This window comes from Coregonus clupeaformis, unplaced genomic scaffold (assembly GCF_020615455.1).
Source record: "Coregonus clupeaformis isolate EN_2021a unplaced genomic scaffold, ASM2061545v1 scaf0048, whole genome shotgun sequence".
NCBI lineage: Eukaryota > Metazoa > Chordata > Actinopteri > Salmoniformes > Salmonidae > Coregonus > Coregonus clupeaformis.
In genome coordinates, this window is record NW_025533503.1 from 221,429 (window position 1) to 241,395 (window position 19,967).

At 44.5% G+C, this 19,967-nt stretch overlaps 1 protein-coding gene across 1 annotated transcript; it reads left to right on the plus strand.

Moving 5' to 3' along the window:
* Positions 1-683: 683 nt before the first annotated feature.
* LOC123483234 (tripartite motif-containing protein 16-like) lies at positions 684-19,724 on the plus strand. The gene is made up of 7 exons (XM_045212759.1): positions 684-1,353; positions 1,775-1,870; positions 11,252-11,485; positions 11,601-11,760; positions 11,886-11,945; positions 12,182-12,583; positions 19,714-19,724. Exons 1-7 carry the CDS (start codon positions 757-759, stop codon positions 19,722-19,724), a joined length of 1,560 nt encoding a protein of 519 aa, XP_045068694.1. The 5' UTR covers positions 684-756.
* Positions 19,725-19,967: the final 243 nt, after the last annotated feature.

Genomic DNA, 19,967 nt, shown 5'->3' on the forward strand with positions numbered 1-19,967 from the left:
CAGTCTCTGAAGACACCCAGCAATGGTTAGGATTATTAGAGGAGCTTTTCCTGCTGAAAGGCAGTTTCATTTCATCTGGTTGCAGAAACAATTCATTGGATATGTTCATAACCCCGTCCACCTATAAGATGTGGGGGGTTTCTGTCTGACTAAGAAGAGATACAAAGAACTCTGATTATAAAACGCTCTCTCTTTTAGTCCTAGATATGGCTAGGGTTAGGGTTACTGCTGAATGTGGTAACTCTAACCCTGACCCTAGGCCTAACAGTAATACCCACACTGTAATGTAAAGTATTACCTCATTCTCAATGATCAGTCAATACATACAATTTTCATTTAAACTACAGTATATTGTATCAATATCAAACCCCCCCATTACAACCACTTATGAATTATTATAGACACTTATAATCAGTGTTATAACACATAAGTGTATTATAAGGCATTATGAAGCTTATTAAAATAATTATAATATGTACTTCATAGGAACTGTTACCCTTTATATATTCTAACAACTCATATTTGTTAGATTTATTCCAAATGAAGGGCCCTAACCTAGAAACTAAAATATTTGTCTCCCTCTCTACGTTGAACGCAGTTCTCTCTCTGTCCCTCCCTCTCTCCCTCCCTCCCTCTAACCTCACCTATCTGGCAGATCCAGAATGTCCACGCCCTCCCAAAAACTCACTTCTGTGGAAACGAAACTGATCTGAGTCTCTGTGTCGTCTGTCTGTGTGAGAGTGAACAACCATCCAAATGGCTTTGCAGGGAGTTCTGCTGAACCAGGACCAGTTCTGTTGTTCTGTCTGTCTGGATCTACTGAAGGAGCCGGTGGCTATTCCCTGTGGACACAGTTACTGTAGGAGCTGTATTGAGGGCTGCTGGGATCAGGATGTTCTGAAAGGGGTCTATAGCTGTCCTCAGTGCAGAGAGACCTTCACTCCAAGGCCTAATCTGAGGAAAAATAACATGTTGGCTGAGTTGGTTGAGAAACTGAAGAAGACAGGACTCCAGGCTGCTCCCCCTCCTGCTCTGTGCTATGCTGGACCTGGAGATGTGGCGTGTGATTTCTGCACTGGGACCAGAAAGCAGAAAGCCCTCATGTCCTGTCTGGCATGTCTGGCCTCTTACTGTGAGACTCACCTCCAACCTCACTATGAATATCCTGCTTTCAAGAAGCACAAGCTGGTCAGAGCCACCGCACAACTACAGGAGAAGATCTGCTCTCATCATGACAAACTGCTGGAGGTTTACTGTCGTACCGATCAGCAGTGTATCTGTTATCAGTGTACAATGGATGAACATAAAGGCCATGATACAGTGTCAGCTGCAGCAGAGAGGACTGAGAAACAGGTAAGACCAGAACTACTTGTTGGTGACTGTCTGATAAACAAATAATAATTACAGTAGGAACTAAGGCTGTTTGAATATGAGATCATACAAATGAAATCAATCCACGGCAGAACAAATATGAACACAAACCTTGAGTATATTGGATTTGCTCCCAATGTATCACCATTTTCTGAAGTCAAACACTATTATCATTCCGAATGCCCTTTTAGGAGTTCAAAGTTCAGTCTCAACCCCTTGATACATGTACGTCTACCATAAAAACTATAATCATTAACATAGCAACATAGAAAATGTCATATGGTAAAGGGTCTTCCTCAAGATTATATACCTTCCTCTCTATGGGCCCTATGTCACATTACTATACTATTGATCTACTGTACAAATAAAGCTTGATAGCTCATTGAAGAGTGATTCTCCACAGAGGCAGCTGGGGATGAGTCAGCAGAACGTCCAGCAGAGATTCCAGGAGAGAGAGAAGGAGCTGAAGGAGCTCCAACAGGCTGTGGAGTCTCTCAAGGTGAGTATTGTTGACCAGAGGAGACACACCATTTCACTTCTCTCCTCCAGTCAGAGAGAGAGAGAGGGAGAGAGGCCCCTATCTAATCCCACTGACCCCACTGTTGGGAACACGACCCCTTTCAGAGAACACATGGCTTAATGTAACTGACGGGATATGAACCCGTGTCTACTGCGGGAGAAACCAACATCTTGGGGGTTCGATCCCCGGGACCACCCATACGTAAAAATGTGTGCACACATGACTGTAAGTCGCTTTGGATAAAAGCGTCTGCTAAATGGCATATTATATATTATTATGTTACACCAAGAGGAGATTCCCTACTGGGCCGACACTGATTTTAAAGTCACAAGTGGGGCTACCTCATCACATAACCATGAGTAACCATGAGTGACTCATGTCCGCTATACATTAACACAGAGCTCTCTCTCTCTCTCTCTCTCAATTCAATTAAATGGGCTTTATTGACATGGGAAACATGTTACATTACCAAAGCAGGTTAAATAAATAATAAACGAAAGTGAAATCAATGATCAGAAATTAACAGTAAACATTACACTCACAAAAGTTTCAAAGTAATAGAGACATTTCAAATGTTATAATTCAAGTGCAAACAGAGTGAGCCATTTGCCAGACTGAGTTCTGGAGGTGAAATGGAAATGAATCAGGGAGAGTTAAGTGAGGTAGAAGGTGTGGTGAAGAGCTCAGAACCAGAGCCTGGCATCAATGGACATGATAAAGAAGAATCTGGTCCAGTAGGAGTTACATTTTTGGAGAAAGTGGATCCATACCTTTTGGAAGATCCATTTGTAGTTTCAGGGTGGGTGGGAAAGGAGGTGGGTGCAGTTGAATCAGTGAAGGTAACCTGTAGTGGACTTGTGATATTTCTTTGTGTTTCTTCTGACCAGAGGGAGCGGGCGCTCCGTGTCACGCAACTTGGGTCAAGATCTGTTTCTTGCTTTGCTCTTAGGAACAGGACACCATTGAAAGGAGTGATTTCTGGGGTAGCGTTAAGTGTAGACGTGGAGCAATTGAAGTTTAAGCTTCCTGGTGTTTGTGATGCCCGCCGTTTGGTGCAACGCAGACCTGGTGGTGAGCGTGGTGAAACAGAGGAGTCAGTCCTTTTGAGTTATGAGTCTTTAACAGAGAAAGTCATGTTATGATATATCAGTTATCTTGATTCGAGCTTTTGTGCCAAATCCATAAATTCAGGTGCAACGTTTATGGTCATTTCGCAGCAGTTTGTGGGAGAGAAATTCCAAGATGTTTTATGTGTGTGGAAGAGAATGGGATAAAGGATTGTTCTGGTGAATAAAGTTTGTGCCGAATCCACTGTGCTGTTTCAGGTGCAACATTTATGGTCATGTTGCAGCAGTTTGTAGGAGGGAGATTCCAAGATGTGGGAAGTGTGCAGGAGGGCATGGGATAGAGGATTGTGTAGTTTCGGTGGATAAAGTTGTGTGTGTCAACTGTTGGGATGCCCATGTTGCTGGGGATCGGAAGTGTCCGGTGCGAGAGAGGCAGGTTGAGGTGGCTAGAGTCAGAGTAGTGCAGAAGGTGTCGTATGCTGAGGCAGTGAAGAAAGTAGAGGAGGATGGGTCAAGGGTGAGAGATCCTGAGAGGATCCCTGTGAGTAGTAGATCTGTGCCAGCACAGAGGGATAGGCCAACGAGTGATATATGCTTTAGTAAAGTTAGCTTCTTAGCGTTCATAGCAATGGTTATCAACTGTACAGCAGAAATTGAATGAAATTGAATGTAAATCACAGAAAATAGATGTTGTGGTGGCAGCTGCAGAGAACTATTTGGGCATACAAGATTAGACTTCAGAAGAGTTACAGGGTGTGTTGAGTTGTGGTTTCCTGTCCTCCCAGGCCGTTGGCATGGTGCAGGAGCAGATAGGGTCAAAGTAGTGGAATGGGGTAGTGGGTATTTAGTGAGTGTAGGGTTAGTTGGAAGGGTATTTTTTGTATTATTATAATTTCCCCTTTTCCCATTTTGTGTCACAAAGTATAATAGATTGATATTATAGTCCAGTTGGGGGCGGTAATGCAACATATTGGATGCCAACCGCCGTTAAACTCCAAAGAAGAAGAACCGTTACATTATGTCTATGTACAGTATTGTAACGATGTTCATGTCTCTCTCATTCATTAACTTTCGCGGTAGTTGGTTGTGTGGGTCTCTGGTTATGAATAGGGTGCTGACAGACAATTGTTGATGGATATTTATAGAGCTCTGATCAGGACGACAATTGATTACTGGTGTACAGTTTATGGAACAGAGGTAAAGACTTGGCTTCAGAAGCTGGACAGAATCCAGTATATAGCTTTAAGGATATGTATTGGTGCATTTAAATCAACATCTGTTTGTGCCTTACTGGTGGAGGCAGGTGAGATGCCTTTGTATGTACGGCGTAAAAAATGGTCATTATCTTATTGGGTTGAAAGGCTGTGAGGTTGAGCATCCCACTGCTACTGTTCTAGATGACTGTTGGGAATATCCTAGTAGACAAGGCAGTGGTTTTGGTTGGACAGTTGGAAAGCTTGCTGATGAGAGTGGTTTGAGGGAGTTGGAGGTTGGCCCTTCTGTGGTGATAGGGGATGTTCCTCCATGGTTACTCCCAGACCCTGTTGTTGATCTAACCTTGGTAGAGAAAAGGAAAGATTGGTCAGAAGTCAGTGATATTGAGAAACTGGTTGACAATTACATTGGTAGAAGTTTTTATGCTTTTTTACCGCTTTTCACAGATGGATCCAAGGACCCAGATAGTGGGCTCACAGGAGCAGGCGTTTACGTTCCTGAATTTGATGTGCAGATATGTAGAAGACTAACAGATGAACTGTCAGTATACTCAGTTGAACTGTTGGCGATAACAGTTGCCCTCCAGTGGGTGGAGGACGACAACCTGTTAGAATTATAGTATGCTCAGATTCTCTGTCTGTATTGAATAGTTTATCATCTGGTAAATCTAATAGGAGTGACCTGCTATTGGAGGTATTAATGTTATTATGGAGAATTGAGAGAATGGGTGTAGTAATGAGATTCTGCTGGGTCCCAGCACATTCGGGTGTGGAAGGGAATGAAATTGTAGACCAGTTAGCTAAAAGAGCTTTGAAACTAGATATCATTGATATTAATGTTCCACTGGGTAGAGGTGAGGCCAAATGTAAGATCAGAGCCATTTTGATAGATGTGTGGCAGAAGAGATGGTACTCTGAGCACAAGGGCCGGCATTTATATGAATAGTTTACAGTTTTACAGAAAGGTCGATGGACCAAGATTCAAAGGTCAGATTAGGAAGGAAGAGGTAGTGTTTACTCGAATGCGCTTAGGACATTGTACATTGAACTCGTCATTACATCTGGTTGGCAAGCATGGGAATGGTTTGTGTCTGGGGGGTACGGTCGATGAAACGGTGGAGCATGTGTTGTTATATTGTTGTAAGTATGTTGAAGAGACGGAAAGATTGAAGTGTAGGGTCATTGAGGTTGGACGGGGTTGGGGGGGTTTGGAAGGGATTTTGGGGATGGGGGAGGGTCTATTAGAAGTTAGTAGGGCTCTTCTTTATTTTCTCAGAAGTACTGAGTTAGGTAGGAGGATTTAGAAATGTTGGAAACCGTGATTGACTACACACTCCAGCACAGTAGGTGGTGGCATGCACCTTTAAAGTTGGTTTGTGGACCGCCATTATATCATAGAAGAAGAAGTTGTTTGTGTGAGAGATTTGTGGTTCGTGAGGAGGGCTACTATATTTTTTTCTTTTGGTTCTTGCGTATTTTCTGGATTTATTTTCTCATGGTGGAGGGTTTGTTTATTGTTTTCCACTGTTTATCGTTTAGAGTTGAGGGGGGAGTAGGGGTAGTTTGTTAGGGCGGCGTGATGGCCTCAACCGAGTGGAGAAGAAACGCTGTCGCCGGGTGCGTCCGGAGAAAGGTGTGGAGGAAGTTTTGCTCATGGTCGGCGAACAGGTTGGAGCAGAACATCTGCACTCTGCATCCAGAATGAACAAGGGGTGGTTGTGTTAATGAAAAAGGTTTGTCTTGTTGTGAGTGGGATTTTTGTGAGGGGTGTGTTGGTGCAGATTTCGCGCTCTTTCGATAAGAGTTGTGGTGGCTAATCTGCCTCCGTTTATTACGTATCGAACAGACCGCAAGTAGTTGGTTAGTTTTGGTAAATTTGCAAGTGGTTTTCGTGTGCTCTCGGCTGGGTGCCAAGCGGAACCGCTTAAAACATGTCTCTTTTCGTAGACAAGTGTTTGTTTCTTAACAAACTTCAAGGTTACACAGGGAGGGGTGGAACACAGGGGTTTGCTAGCACAGATAGTTTTCGGTGTTTCTAGTGTGGGGATCATCAGTTATAGGCTACAAGCAGCAATATGATTGATAGGTAGGACAGGTATTGAACCCAAATAATCCCTACTCAGATGCGCTAACCTCAACCCTAGTAAACATGCATTATAAAAACCTTCTACATAAAATTATCTCATTTTGGGAGTAAATAGCCTCTGAATAGAAAAGAAAAAACACTGCATCTTCCAGCCCACCAATAAATTACATAATGCAACCGTCGCGGTTAGCATGTTTACCTCAACATGCCCCTCGCTTGCGTGAGAATGCAGAGTGCTCGATGCTGGTTGATGAATTTGACAATTAATGTACTAGGAAAATACGTTTTTGTCGACCAGAGGTGACTGAATTAATGTTTAAGCTTATTGATAATCATTATAGTAATTAAGTATAATTTCAAAACATGACCATAAAAACAGGTAATAATAAACATGAATCATCATTATATTACTTCACAGTAATGTGTTTTCAGTCCTTCCTCTTGCGTTAGCAGTGTGGAAAGGGACAGTAAAAAGCTCAGGCAGGAGGAGTTTTCATATGAGGGGGAGTGGTGGTGTATCCAGGGAGAGAACTAAACTAATCTTCTGAAATGTCATTCATGGTCTTATGCTGCCATCTATTGGAATTATTAAGCAACTGCAGTAGTACTGAATAAAGTGTTTTTCCTTACTAAACCTTACTAAATTAGTGATTACTCAGAATTGCAAAATAAATGGCAGGGGTACCAGGAGGGAGGAGAGTACATTTTTTACATTTTAGTCATTTAGCAGATGCTCTTATCCAGAGCGACTTACAGTTAGTGAGTGCATACATTTTCATACTGTCCCCCATGGGAAACGAACCCACAACCCTGGTGTTGCAAAGCGCCATGCTCTACCAACTGATCTACACGGTAGTAGTGCATGGCCAAGCTGGTGGTGCGCAGGCCGTGGAGAAAGCAGTGGTGGGGGAGGGTTGCAGCTGGGCTACATGAGCTGAGGCAGGTTTCTGTAGTAACAGAGACTCCGGTGGGCGAAGGCTTGGTGGGCTCATCCCAGGAAATATTGCCTGTCATTGGGGAAGAGGCACTGATCAGGGGGGAAGTGCAGGGGGGCAGAGACTGGGGAGGAGGAGGATGGTACCGTGCCAATGGAGGAGGAGGAAGAGGAAGAGGGGGGAGGTGAGTCTGCGGGAGCGGAGGACAAGGCGTCTTGTTTTCAGACGGCTCATTGGATCCAGAGCTGACAGCCAGTCAGGCTGAGGGCCCAGTATATACGGTGAGAGAACTTTCTAGGTTCCTGATGGAGACTAAAGGGGAAAAGAAGGTTCTGCTGGAGTCTTATTTGATTGATCCTGGAAGGTTTGTAAGGTCAGTACAACACGTGATGAAGAATGAGGGGTTTAGTGTCCTCTCACCCAGGAAGCGGTATAGGCTGAGAAAATGGGTCATTGGTTCTTAAGGGCATGTCTTCAGAATCTGCTTAAATTGATGTTTTTTTCTGACATGGCGGCTTTATGGGCTTCTCTACTGGTTTCTGATTGTGGTGATTTCCCTCCGACCTCTTATGGAGATTTCACGGTTAGACTTCCTTAACATGAACGGCGGCAAAGACTGGGGGAATATGTAAACCAAAAACATTTAAATGCCATGGCAGAAATCTTAGTGCAAGGGTAGCAAAATAGGTGTGTAAGGGTAGGTTGTTAGTGTTTAGAGCCCAAATAATGACCTTGTCTTTGCTTTCATAAATGTGTCTGCACCTGGTCCTCTGTAGCTCAGCTGGTAGAGCACGGCGCTTGTAACGCCAGGGTAGTGGGTTCGATCCCCGGGACCACCCATACACAAAAAATATATATATATATATGCATGCATGACTGTAAGTCGCTTTGGATAAAAGCGTCTGCAAAATGGCACATTATATTATATTATAGTACAGGTCTCAGTTCTCTGTTTCACCAGAGGGGTTGGAAAAACAGAGTGGGGAAACCAAAAAAATCCATTTTTTTACTTTTGTCTAATGGGCGGTTTCTGGGCTTCTGTTGTGGGGGAGATGAGGGAGCCTGATGGGTGGGTAACTTCTGTTGTGGGGAGATGAGGGAGCCTGATGGGTGGGTAACTTCTGTTGTGGGGAGATGAGGGAGCCTGATGGGTGGGTAACTTCTGTTGTGGGGAGATGAGGGAGCCTGATGGGTGGGTAACTTCTGTTGTGGGGGAGATGAGGGAGCCTGATGGGTGGGTAACTTCTGTTGTGGGGAGATGAGGGAGCCTGATGGGTGGGTAACTTCTGTTGTGGGGAGATGAGGGAGCCTGATGGGTGGGTAACTTCTGTTGTGGGGAGATGAGGGAGCCTGATGGGTGGGTAACTTCTGTTGTGGGGGAGATGAGGGAGCCTGATGGGTGGGTAACTTCTGTTGTGGGGAGATGAGGGATCTTGATGGGTGGGTAACTTCTGTTGTGAGGAGATGAGGCTGTGGAGTTGTACTCTGATTTATAGAGGGCATAACTCTGTGGTCCTCTGTAGCCCAATTGGTAGAGCATGGCGCTTGTAATGCCAGGGTAGTGGGTTCGATCCCCGGGACCACCCATATGTAAAAATGTATGTACATGACTGTAAGTCGCTTTGGATAAAAGCGTCTGCTAAATGGCATATTATTATTATTATTATCCTGGGTTTTCTCAGGTTCTGCTCACAGACCTTTCCAAACTCTCTCTGTCACAGATAAATCAAATAGACATTTCCCTGGCCTTACACAAACTCTCAGCTGCTGTCTCTCAGACGGTCTTCTTGTGGATTATTATAAAAAGTTCTGGGAAATTATTGGACAGGACGTGTGTTGTGTGAGTGCATCGGGGTGGGAGAGCTGCTGCTAAACTGTAGACGGGAGGCTTTGACTCTCCTGCCCAAAAAAGGGGATTTGAGCGACTTAAAGAACTGGAGGCCTGTGGCATTGCTCTGTTTGGACTATAAGGTCTTTACCAAGGTCCTCGTTAACAGACTGAAGTCCCACATGGACTCTATTGTACACAAGGACCAAACGTACTGTGGACCAGGACGCTCAAACAGACAATCTGTTCATAATCAGGTGAAAGCCTTTGATAGGGTGGACCATGAATATCTGTTCAATGTGTAGTTTTGGTTGTGGGGAGAATTTTGTGGCCTGTGTTCAAATGTTGTACGCTGGGGCTTCATGTATGGTCAAGGTGTGGGGAGGGCTCAGTAGGCCAGTCTGGGTAGGGAGGGGCATTCACCAGGGACAGTTCCATCGTTCTGACTCAAAGCGGTGCAGAGGCTACTGTACCCTACGGAGGTGGGCTGGAGGGAACCAGCATGTGCTCTGTTGAGGAGGGATGGTGGTTTGGGGCTGGATCAGCAGCTCTTCATGAACATTTAACATTTAAGTAATTTAGCAGACGCTATTATCCAGAGCGACTTACAAATTGGTGCATTCAACTTAGGATAGCCAGTGGGACAACTACATCTCGATCACAATAAGTACATTTCTTTAAACAAGTCAGTGCTAGCAGGTGAAATAAGTCAGGTGTTAGTTTAGACAAAAGACAGTGGTAGTAAAGGGGGGGTAGAAGGATAACTATTATACTATTGCAGGTATTCCTTAAAGAGGTGGGGTTTCAAGTGTCTCCGGAAGGTGGTCATTGACTCCGCTGTCCTGGCGTCGTGGGGGAGCTTGTTCCACCATTGGGGTGCCAGAGCAGCGAATAGCTTTGACTGGGCTGAGCGGGTACTGTGCTTCCGTAGAGGTAGGGGGGCTAGCAGGCCAGAGGTGGATGAACGTAGTGCCCTCGTTTGGGTGTAGGGTCTGATCAGAGCCTGAAGGTAAGGAGGTGCCGTTCCCCTCACAGCTCCGTAGGCAAGCACCATGGTTTTGTAGTAGATGCGAGCTTAAACTGGAAGCCAGTGGAGTGTGCGGAGGAGCGGAGTGACATGAGAGAACTTGGGAAGGTTGAACACCAGACGGGCTGCGGCATTCTGGATAAGTTGTAGGGGTTTAATGGCACAGGCAGGGAGCCAAGCCAACAGCGAGTTGCAGTAATCCAGACGGGAGATGACAAGTGCCTGGATTAGGACCTGTGCCGCTTTCTGTGTAAGGTAGGGTCGTACTCTGCGAATGTTGTAAAGCATGAACCTGCAGGATCGGGTCACCGCTTTGATGTTAGCAGAGAATGACAGGGTGTTGTCCAGGGTCACGCCAAGGTTCTTTGCACTCTGGGAGGAGGACACAATGGAGTTGTCAACCGTGATGGCGAGATCATGGAGCGGGCAGTCCTTCCCTGGGAGGAAGAGCAGCTCCGTCTTGCCGAGGTTCAGCTTGAGGTGGTGATCCGACATCCACACTGATATGTCTGCCAGACATGCAGAGATGTGATTCGCCACCTGGTTATCAGAAGGGGGAAAACTGAAAATTAATTGTGTGTCGTCTGCGTAGCAATGATAGGAGAGACCATGCGGCCGGAGAGACTCAATACAGCAGGGGTCTCTGATTTCTATGCTGCAGTACTGAGGGCTGGAGCAGCCTGAGGAGGGGCCACCACCGTTTCCACCACTGCAAATGACAGCAGAGACTGGGGACTGGCAGGAGAGTCTGGAGGACTTACTGACTTTTAACACTCTGAGCTTAGTGGGAGTGAAGGGGCATCAGTGGCAGGGGGTTGTGGGGGCTGAGAGCATGGTGTCCGTTTTCTGCAATGACAGACTGTTCATCATGTTTTTTCTGTGATGCCAGGGTAATGCCATTACTGTTGACGCCTTAGGGTTGAGTTTGAGTTGTACAAAATTATCAACAGTGTGGAGATGTTTCAGGAGGTATGGGGGCTCAGGGGGGCTGTCTGTACGGCTGGAGAAGAGGGGTTGGATGGACGGTTGGAATGTGGTGCTGGTTGGTGTATTGTACTGTGGTGTTGGGTACTGGATAATGTGATTGTGTGGAGGTTGTGGTGGCACGCAATGTGCTTTTAGGGGTGGGGGTGTTAGTGTAATGAGGATGGCTCATTAAAGTAAGACAAGGCTCTCTCTCTCTCTCTCTCTCTCTCTTAACAGCGCTCTGCACAGGCAGCAGTGGAGGACAGTGATAAGATCTTTACTGAGCTGATCCGCTCCATTGAGAGAAGGCGCTCTGAGGTGAAGGAGCTGATCAGAGCCCAAGAGAAGGCTCAAGTGAGTCAAGCTGAAGGACTCCTGGAGCAACTGGAGCAGGAGATAGCTGAGCTAAGGAAGAGAAGCACTGAGCTGGAGCAGCTCTCACACACAGAGGATCACATCCATTTCCTCCGGGTAACTCAACTGCCTTGATACATGTGATATGAAATTAAAACTGCTCCCTCTCACTCTCTCTCTCTCTCTCTCTCTCTCTCTCTCTCTCTCCCTCTCTCTCTCTCTCTCCCTCCAGAGTTATCAGTCTCTCTCCAGTACCAGTGTATCTTCAGACTTACCCAGCATCGTTGTCCGTCCTCTTCAGTACTTTGGAGATGTGAGTAAGACAGTGTCTGAACTGAGAGAGAAACTAGAAGACGTCCTTAAAGGAGAATGGACCAAGATCTCCACTACAGGTGTGTTGAAAATAATAAGAACATCAACTTTAGACCATTGAAAGTTCCCTACTAGTCATATACATGTGGAATATGGTATGATGATAACATTCCCTCTCTCTGTGAATGTGTTTGTGTGTCTGTAGTGAATATAGTGGATGTTGTACTGCCTCCAGAGCCCAAGACCAGAGAACAGTTCTTACAATGTGAGTCTCTTTATTCTGAAGTAACTAACAGTCTCTTTTTACTGACACTCCTAACAATCCCTCTAGAAATATATAGCTATAGTAGATCTAATCAAAGACTGGGTATCTATCTGACTCCTCATATTTCTCTGATTTGATCTCTGCTGTGCTCTAATCAAAGACAGGGTAGATACAGTATATGACTTCACTTATTGTTCTAACTCCCCTCATTGGTCTCTGCTCTGCTCTTCTCCCAGATTCCTGTCACCTCACACTGGACCCAAACACAGCAGGCACACTCCTCTCTCTGTCTGAAGGGAACAGAAAGGTGACCTATACAGACCAAGTCCAACCAAATCCTGATCATCCAGACAGATTCACCAAATACAGTATGGTTCTGTGTAGAGAGGGTCTGTCTGGACGCTGTTACTGGGAGGTGGAGTGGAGTGGGTGGTGTGTTACAGCAGTCTCATATAAAGACATCAGCAGAACAGGGACAGATGGTAGATTTGGACACAGTGACAAGTCCTGGAGTTTACAGTACTATAGAGGTGGTTATTGGTTCAGACACAATAGTGTTGTGACTAAAGTATCAGGCCCTCTGTCCTCCAGAGTAGGAGTGGACCTGGATCACAAGGCAGGTACTCTGTCCTTCTACAGTGTCTCTGACACAATGACCCTCCTCCACAGAGTCCAGACCACATTCACTCAGCCCCTCTATCCTGGGATTAATCTCTATGGTACTGCTGAGCTGGTTAAACTGTAGTAGGGTCCACATAGATATTTGTCATGCTGGAGTAGTCTATAGCTGAGCTGGTTAAACTGTAGTAGGGTCTACATAGATACTAGTCATGCTGGTGTAGTCTATAGCTGAGCTGGTTAAACTGTAGTAGGGTCCACATAGATACTAGTCATGCTGGTGTAGTCTATAGCTGAGCTGGTTAAACTGTAGTAGGGTCCACATAGATACTATTCATACTGGTGTAGTCTATAGCTGAGCTGGTTAAACTGTAGTAGGGTCCACATAGATACTAGTCATGCTGGTGTAGTCTATAGCTGAGCTGGTTAAACTGTAGTAGGGTCCACATAGATACTAGTCATGCTGATGGTGACGGTCCCCAGATGTGATGATTCATTCTGCTCTGTTTTTATGTACAATGATTTGACTGATTTGATCTTCAGAAGATGTTGTGAATTACAATTCAATGCATTCATATTATTTGTAAGTGCAACGTTTTAATCTTATACATTTACATTAATCATGATGTATGCTGTTAATGTATGTTGGTTGTCATTCAGAACCATTGAAATGTTTTCTCAATTGGTTCTCTGTCTCAATGTAATTTTCCTCAGTATCATGGAACAGGTAGTGTTACTTACTTGCTAATTGAACTATATGGGCCGGTTTCCCGGACACAGATGAAGCCTAGTCCTAGACTAAAAAGCATGTTCAATGGAGATGTCCGGGAAACCGGCCCTAAATTTGGCATCTTTTATTCTCACATCCTGCTCCGTCAAGCAACATTAAACCTGTCCAGCAGGTGGTGCTATTAACCAAACAATAAAAACCCAGCAGATATCTTGACTTGCAACTCAGTATATCAGTAATGTTCAGAATTGTACTTTAATATCATTGGAGATTGATGGTCTTTTTAATCCACTACCCAGAGTCAGGAACAGATGAAGTTAGGTCTGCTACTGTTCAGTTATTAAATATGATTCATGGTGATGGGTAATAAAAAATCCATCTAGTAGTAGTTTTCCTTTGCTATTTATTCCAAGGTGTGTCTTTAACTTGTAAATGGATTGTGTTGAAGCTGGCATGTGGTGTGGATGATAGAATAGAGTGAATAGAGGAGAGAAGAGAGGAGGAGAGGAGAACCTCATATAGAAGACAGATAAGATAGAGAGACAATTCATACCCAGGGAGTTACTGACTCTGGCCCAAATGACACCCTGTCCCTACGTAGTGCACTAGGCTACTTCTGACCAGATCTAAAGTAGTGCACTACATAGGAATAGGGTGGAGATTGGAGATTTGCTCACTGTCATTAGAATGAAGATTTCCATACAGGAGTTACTGTCTCTGTCCCAAATCTCTCCCTGTTCCCTACGTAGTGCACTAGGCTTCTTTTGACCAGATCTAAAGTAGTCTTCTAGATTTTACATGTTTTCTCCCTGTCGTTAGAAAATGACAATATGGTAATGACTTTAGTGGCTTCCTCCCCCTTTGTTTTTATTGGTTGTGTGTTGTTGTGTTAAGTTTTCCCCCTGTGTTCCTAATGGAAAATCCATTAACAATGAATCAGAAACAAATTATATTCCAGTTGTGTTTAGACAACTTCATGGCTGACATCCCCCAGTTCTGTTAAGACCCATTGAACTGGGTCACATTCTAAATGGTCACTTGTATTGATAGTCCATACTGGGTTTTAACAGGGTTTCTTTCTGCACACATATTCCCTCATCTCCAGAACTTTACCTGATGTCCCGTCTCTCTCTCTCTCTCTCTCTCTCTCTCTCTCTCTCTCTCTCTCTCTCTCTCTCTCCTCTCGCTCTCGCTCTCTCGCTCTCTCTACTCAACACCTTTCAGTGCCTGTATTGGTAGTCCATACTGGGCTTTACTATGGTTCTTCATACAGTACCTGTATTGATAGTCCATACTGGGCTTTACTATGGCTCTACATACAGTACCTGTATTGATAGTCCATACTGGGCTTTACTATGGTTCTACATACAGTACCTGTATTGATAGTCCATACTGGGCTTTACTATTGTTCTACATACAGTACCTGTATTGATAGTCCATACTGGGCTTTACTATGGTTCTACATACAGTACCTGTATTGATTGTCCATACTGGGCTTTACTATGGTTCTACATACAGTACCTGTATTGATAGTCCATACTGGGCTTTACTATGGTTCTACAAACAGTACCTGTATTGATGGTCCATACTGGGCTTTACTATGGTTCTACATACAGTAGCTGTATTGGTAGTCCATACTGGGCTTTACTATGGTTCTACATACAGTACCTGTATTGATAGTCCATACTGGGCTTTACTATGGTTCTACATAGAGTACCTGTATTGATAGTCCATACTGGGCTTTACTATGGTTCTACATACAGTACCTGTATTGATAGTCCATACTGGGCTTTACTATGGTTCTACATACAGTACCTGTATTGATAGTCCATACTGGGCTTTACTATGGTTCTACATACAGTACCTGTATTGATAGTCCATACTGGGCTTTACTATGGTTCTACATACAGTACCTGTATTGACAGTCCATACTGGGCTTTACTATGGTTCTACATACAGTACCTGTATTGATAGTCCATACTGGGCTTTACTATGGTTCTACATACAGTACCTGTATTGATGGTCCATACTGGGCTTTACTATGGTTCTACATACAGTACCTGTATTGATAGTCCATACTGGGCTTTACAATGGTTCTACATACAGTACCTGTATTGATAGTCCATATTGGACTTTACTATGGTTCTACATACAGTACCTGTATTGATAGTCCATACTGGGCTTTACTATGGCTCTACATACAGTACCTGTATTGATAGTCCATACTGGGCTTTACTATGGTTCTACATACAGTACCTGTATTGATAGTCCATACTGGGCTTTACTATGGTTCTACATACAGTACCTGTATTGATAGTCCATACTGGGCTTTACTATGGTTCTACATACAGTACCTGTATTGATAGTCCATATTGGGCTTTACTATGGCTCTACATTTTTGTTAGTTTTTCTTTCTCTATAAACTCCAACGCGAAAGGTACTGTTTACTTTAATTTTCATAATGTCAGTACGATGTACAGTATCTCACAAAAGTGAGTACACCCCTCACATTTTTGTAAATATTTTAGTACATCTTTTCATGTGACAACACTGAAGAAATGACACTTTGCTACAATGTAAAGTATTGAGTGTACAGCTTGTATAACAGTGTACATTTGCTGTCCCCTCAAAATAACACAACACACAGCCATTAATGTCTAAACCGCTGGCAACAAAAGTGAGTACACCGCTAAGTGAAAATGTCCAAATTGGGCCCAAAGTGTCAATATTTTGTGTGGCCACCATCATTTTCCAGCACTGCCTTAACCCTCTTGGGCATGTAGTTCACCAGAGCTTCACAGGTTGCCACTGGAGTCCTCTTCCACTCCTCCATGATGACATCACGGAGCTGGTGGATGTTAGAGACCTTGCACTCCTCCACCTTCCGTTTGAGGATGCCCCACAGATGCTCAATAGGGTTTAGGTCTGGAGACATGCTTGGCCAGTCCATCACCTTTACCCTCAGCTTCTTTAGCAAGGCAGTGGTCGTCTTGGAGGTGTGTTTGGGGTAGTTATCATGTTGGAATACTGCCCTGCGGCCCAGTCTCCGAAGGGAGGGGATCATGCTCTGCTTCAGTATGTCATAGTACATGTTGGCATTCATGGTTCCCTCAATGAACTGTAGCTGCCCAGTGCCGGCAGCACTCATGCAGCCCCAGACCATGACACTCCCACCACCATGCTTGACTGTAGGCTAGACACACTTGTCTTTGTACTCCTCACCTGGTTGCCGCCACACATGCTTGACACCATCTGAACCAAATAAGTTTATCTTGGTCTCATCAGACCACAGGACATGGTTCCAGTAATCCATGTCCTTAGTCTGCTGGTCTTCAGCAAACTGTTTGTGGGCTTTCTTTTGCATCATCTTTAGAAGAGGCTTCCTTCTGGGACGACAGCCATGCAGACCAATTTGATGCAGTGTGCGGCGTATGGTCTGAGCATTGACAGGCTGCCCCCACCCCTTCAATCTGCAGCAATGCTGGCAGCACTCTTTGTCTATTTCCCAAAGAAAACCTATGGATATGATGCTGAGCACGTGCACTCAACTTCTTTGGTCGACCATGGCGAGGCCTGTTCTGAGTGGAACCTGTCCTGTTAAACCGCTGTATGGTCTTGGCCACCGTGCTGCAGCTCAGTTTCAGGGTCTTGGCAATCTTCTTATAGCCCAGGCCATCTTTATGTAGAGCAACAATTCTTTTTTTCAGATCCTCTGAGAGTTCTTTGCCATGAGGTGCCACGTTGAACTTCCAGTGACCAGTATGAGGGAGTGTGAGAGCGATGACACCAAATATAACACACCTGCTCCCCATTCACACCTGAGACCTTGTAACACTAACGAGTCACATGACACCGGGGAGGGAAAATGGCTAATTGGGCCCAATTTTGACATTTTCACATAGGGGTGTACTCACTTTTGTTGCCAGCGGTTTAGACATTAATGGCTGTGTGTTGTGTTATTTTGAGGGGACAGCAAATGTACATTGTTATACAAGCTGTACACTCAATACTTTACATTGTAGCAAAGTGTCGTTTCTTCAGTGTTGTCACATGAAAAGATATACTCAAATATTTACAAAAATGTGATGGGTGTACTCACTTTTGTGAGATACTGTAACAGCATTTGTTGTTAGTCTTTCTTCCTCTCCCCCAGTCCACTTAAACTTTTCTTCTTTATTCCCCGTGGGCTGCCACCTAGTGTCTGGAATACAACTGTATTAAGCCCCTTACAGATGCGCTCATAAATGTACTGCTATTCACAACATGTTTCAGAGATATCAAGATATTATAATGCGTGCATTTGATCAAATGCTCACATTTCAAACAACCAATAATACTGTATGCTTGGATCTTTTCCTGTGTTTGGTCCGGACTGCGTTGACACCTGCAGCAAATCACACCACGGTACTACAGCACCAAGGGGTATGAATGGAAACGGAATGAGACCACTCCTTTTGAGCCAACCTAGGTGCATTGTTTGGTGTGCTCCCGAGTGCGTATAGTGTTCACACCAGTCCAAACTAGTTCGAAACCCCCCAGCTCCAAACCAATTTAGTGTGAAAGCCCCCATAGTGAGTCATTATTTAAGATGCAAATGGATTTGTAGATTAGTGAGTCTGTGCAGTTGACTGCAATGGATTTGATCTAAAACATGCACAATGTCATGAAGACCACTGCTACTCCATAGAATGAAACCATCCCCTATGAGGACTAATGACCAACTCTGAAACTCACCACACTATGCTGTACTGACAGCATCATCATCACACTAGCATTTATGTTCACACTCTGGGGCTCATTTGTCCACATTTAAACTGGTCTTGGTCTCCTTACAGGTGAGACACATTTAAACTGGTCTAGGTCTCCTTACAGGTTGGACACATTTAAACTGGTCTTGGTCTCCTTACAGGTGAGACACATTTAAACTGGTCTAGGTCTCCTTACAGGTGAGACACATTTAAACTGGTCTTGGTCTCCTTACAGGTGAGACACATTTAAACTGGTCTAGGTCTCCTTACAGGTTGGACACATGGGTCTAGAGGTCTCTAGTGGTTGAGTCTTGGTCTGGGTCTCACTGGTTCTGTTCCAATCAGTCTTGTCTCCATCTCTGGTATATTCAGTACCAATACACCAACGTCATACACTCCAGACCTGGGTTCCAGTGCCGGATCTGGCACCTCTCAGATTTGACCTCATTTGTTCCAGCACCTATTTGCCCGGCTCCGGTACCTCACGCATTATTTATACAATTTGTTTACTGTTTGCACTGTAAACATTTAAAAAAGCGATCAGAGTTAAATCAAGTTGCCTCCTTGTTATTTCTCCAGGCTCCCAGAAAAACCATCATGTAAAAGTGCGGAGATCCTTCTGTGCAATCATCCTAATCCTTCCCCACTGATTTCAGACCTGCTCTCTTATTTCTACATATGTCCATCCACCGACGAAGTGCACGGGGGGTGCAATTTGGACGGAGGCTCAGTTCAAGACCAAGCAAAAAGGGAAGTGAGGGTGTTATTACTGCACACAGGGCAGTCACCAGTGGACAATACAGGATACAGCCAGTTCATAGAGGAGCTGAAGGTGCTTTATGCTCAATACTGGCCAGAGGATGCAGGAGCACTGTATGGAGAAACAGTGATAGAATCTCTCTGCCAGAGGTTTGGCATTGGCAGTCCACATACGGTCATACGGGCCTACAGGCAGTACAGGGACACTGATGGTAATGATAAAGGAGACTTTCCAGATGGACTTAAAGAGATGTTGATGGAGGTCAGCACCATCCCCATCTCCAGATGGACTTAAAGAGATGTTGATGGAGGTCAGCACCACCCCCATCTGCAGATGGACTTAAAGAGATGTTGATGGTGGTCAGCACCATCCTCATCTCCAGATGGACTTAAAGAGATGTTGATGGAGGTCAGCACCATCCCCATCTCCAGATGGACTTAAAGAGATGTTGATGGAGGTCAGCACCATCCCCATCTCCAGTGCAGAAGGCCAGCAGGGATTTTCTCAAATGAATCTGATTTGCACCTCAAACCGCGCCTCTCTGCATACTTCCACCATATCAGGGCTACTCTTTCTGAACCTTGTTGGCCCACCCCTGACCAAATTCAACCCAGTCCCCTATGTGAGGTCATGGATTGCTAAAGGACCCAGACGTGTCACAGACACCAGGAGCAAAACAAGAGATAGGGAGGAGAAGATGCACCAGGAAATGGCCGTGTTGTGGAAGGTTCTGGAAAACTTTACAAACTTGTTCTGTACTGTGAAGTTAATCTGAATATGCTCTTCATATTATCAGATAGGCAGGAGGCCTATATACTATAATATGTGTTCTGCTGTAGCCTACATTGATTTATTTTATTTGAAGTATATTCTGATATCAAATCAAATGATTGTGATATGTTTGTCCTACAGTGATGTCTTAAAGTATATGAAATGTGAGTCTTGTAAGCCCCACCGCTGAAATGTGAGTCTTGTAAGCCCCACCTCTGAGTATATGAAATGTGAGTCTTGTAAGCCCCACCTCTGAGTATGTGTTCATATGCATATGGAGGGTGTTCTGCAGTGACACCTAAAAATGTTGCTGTACATTGATGTCTTGAAAATTAGGCTGTAAGAAATTCAGACTTGTAAGCCCCACAGCTACACTAGAGTATGTGGGCATAGTA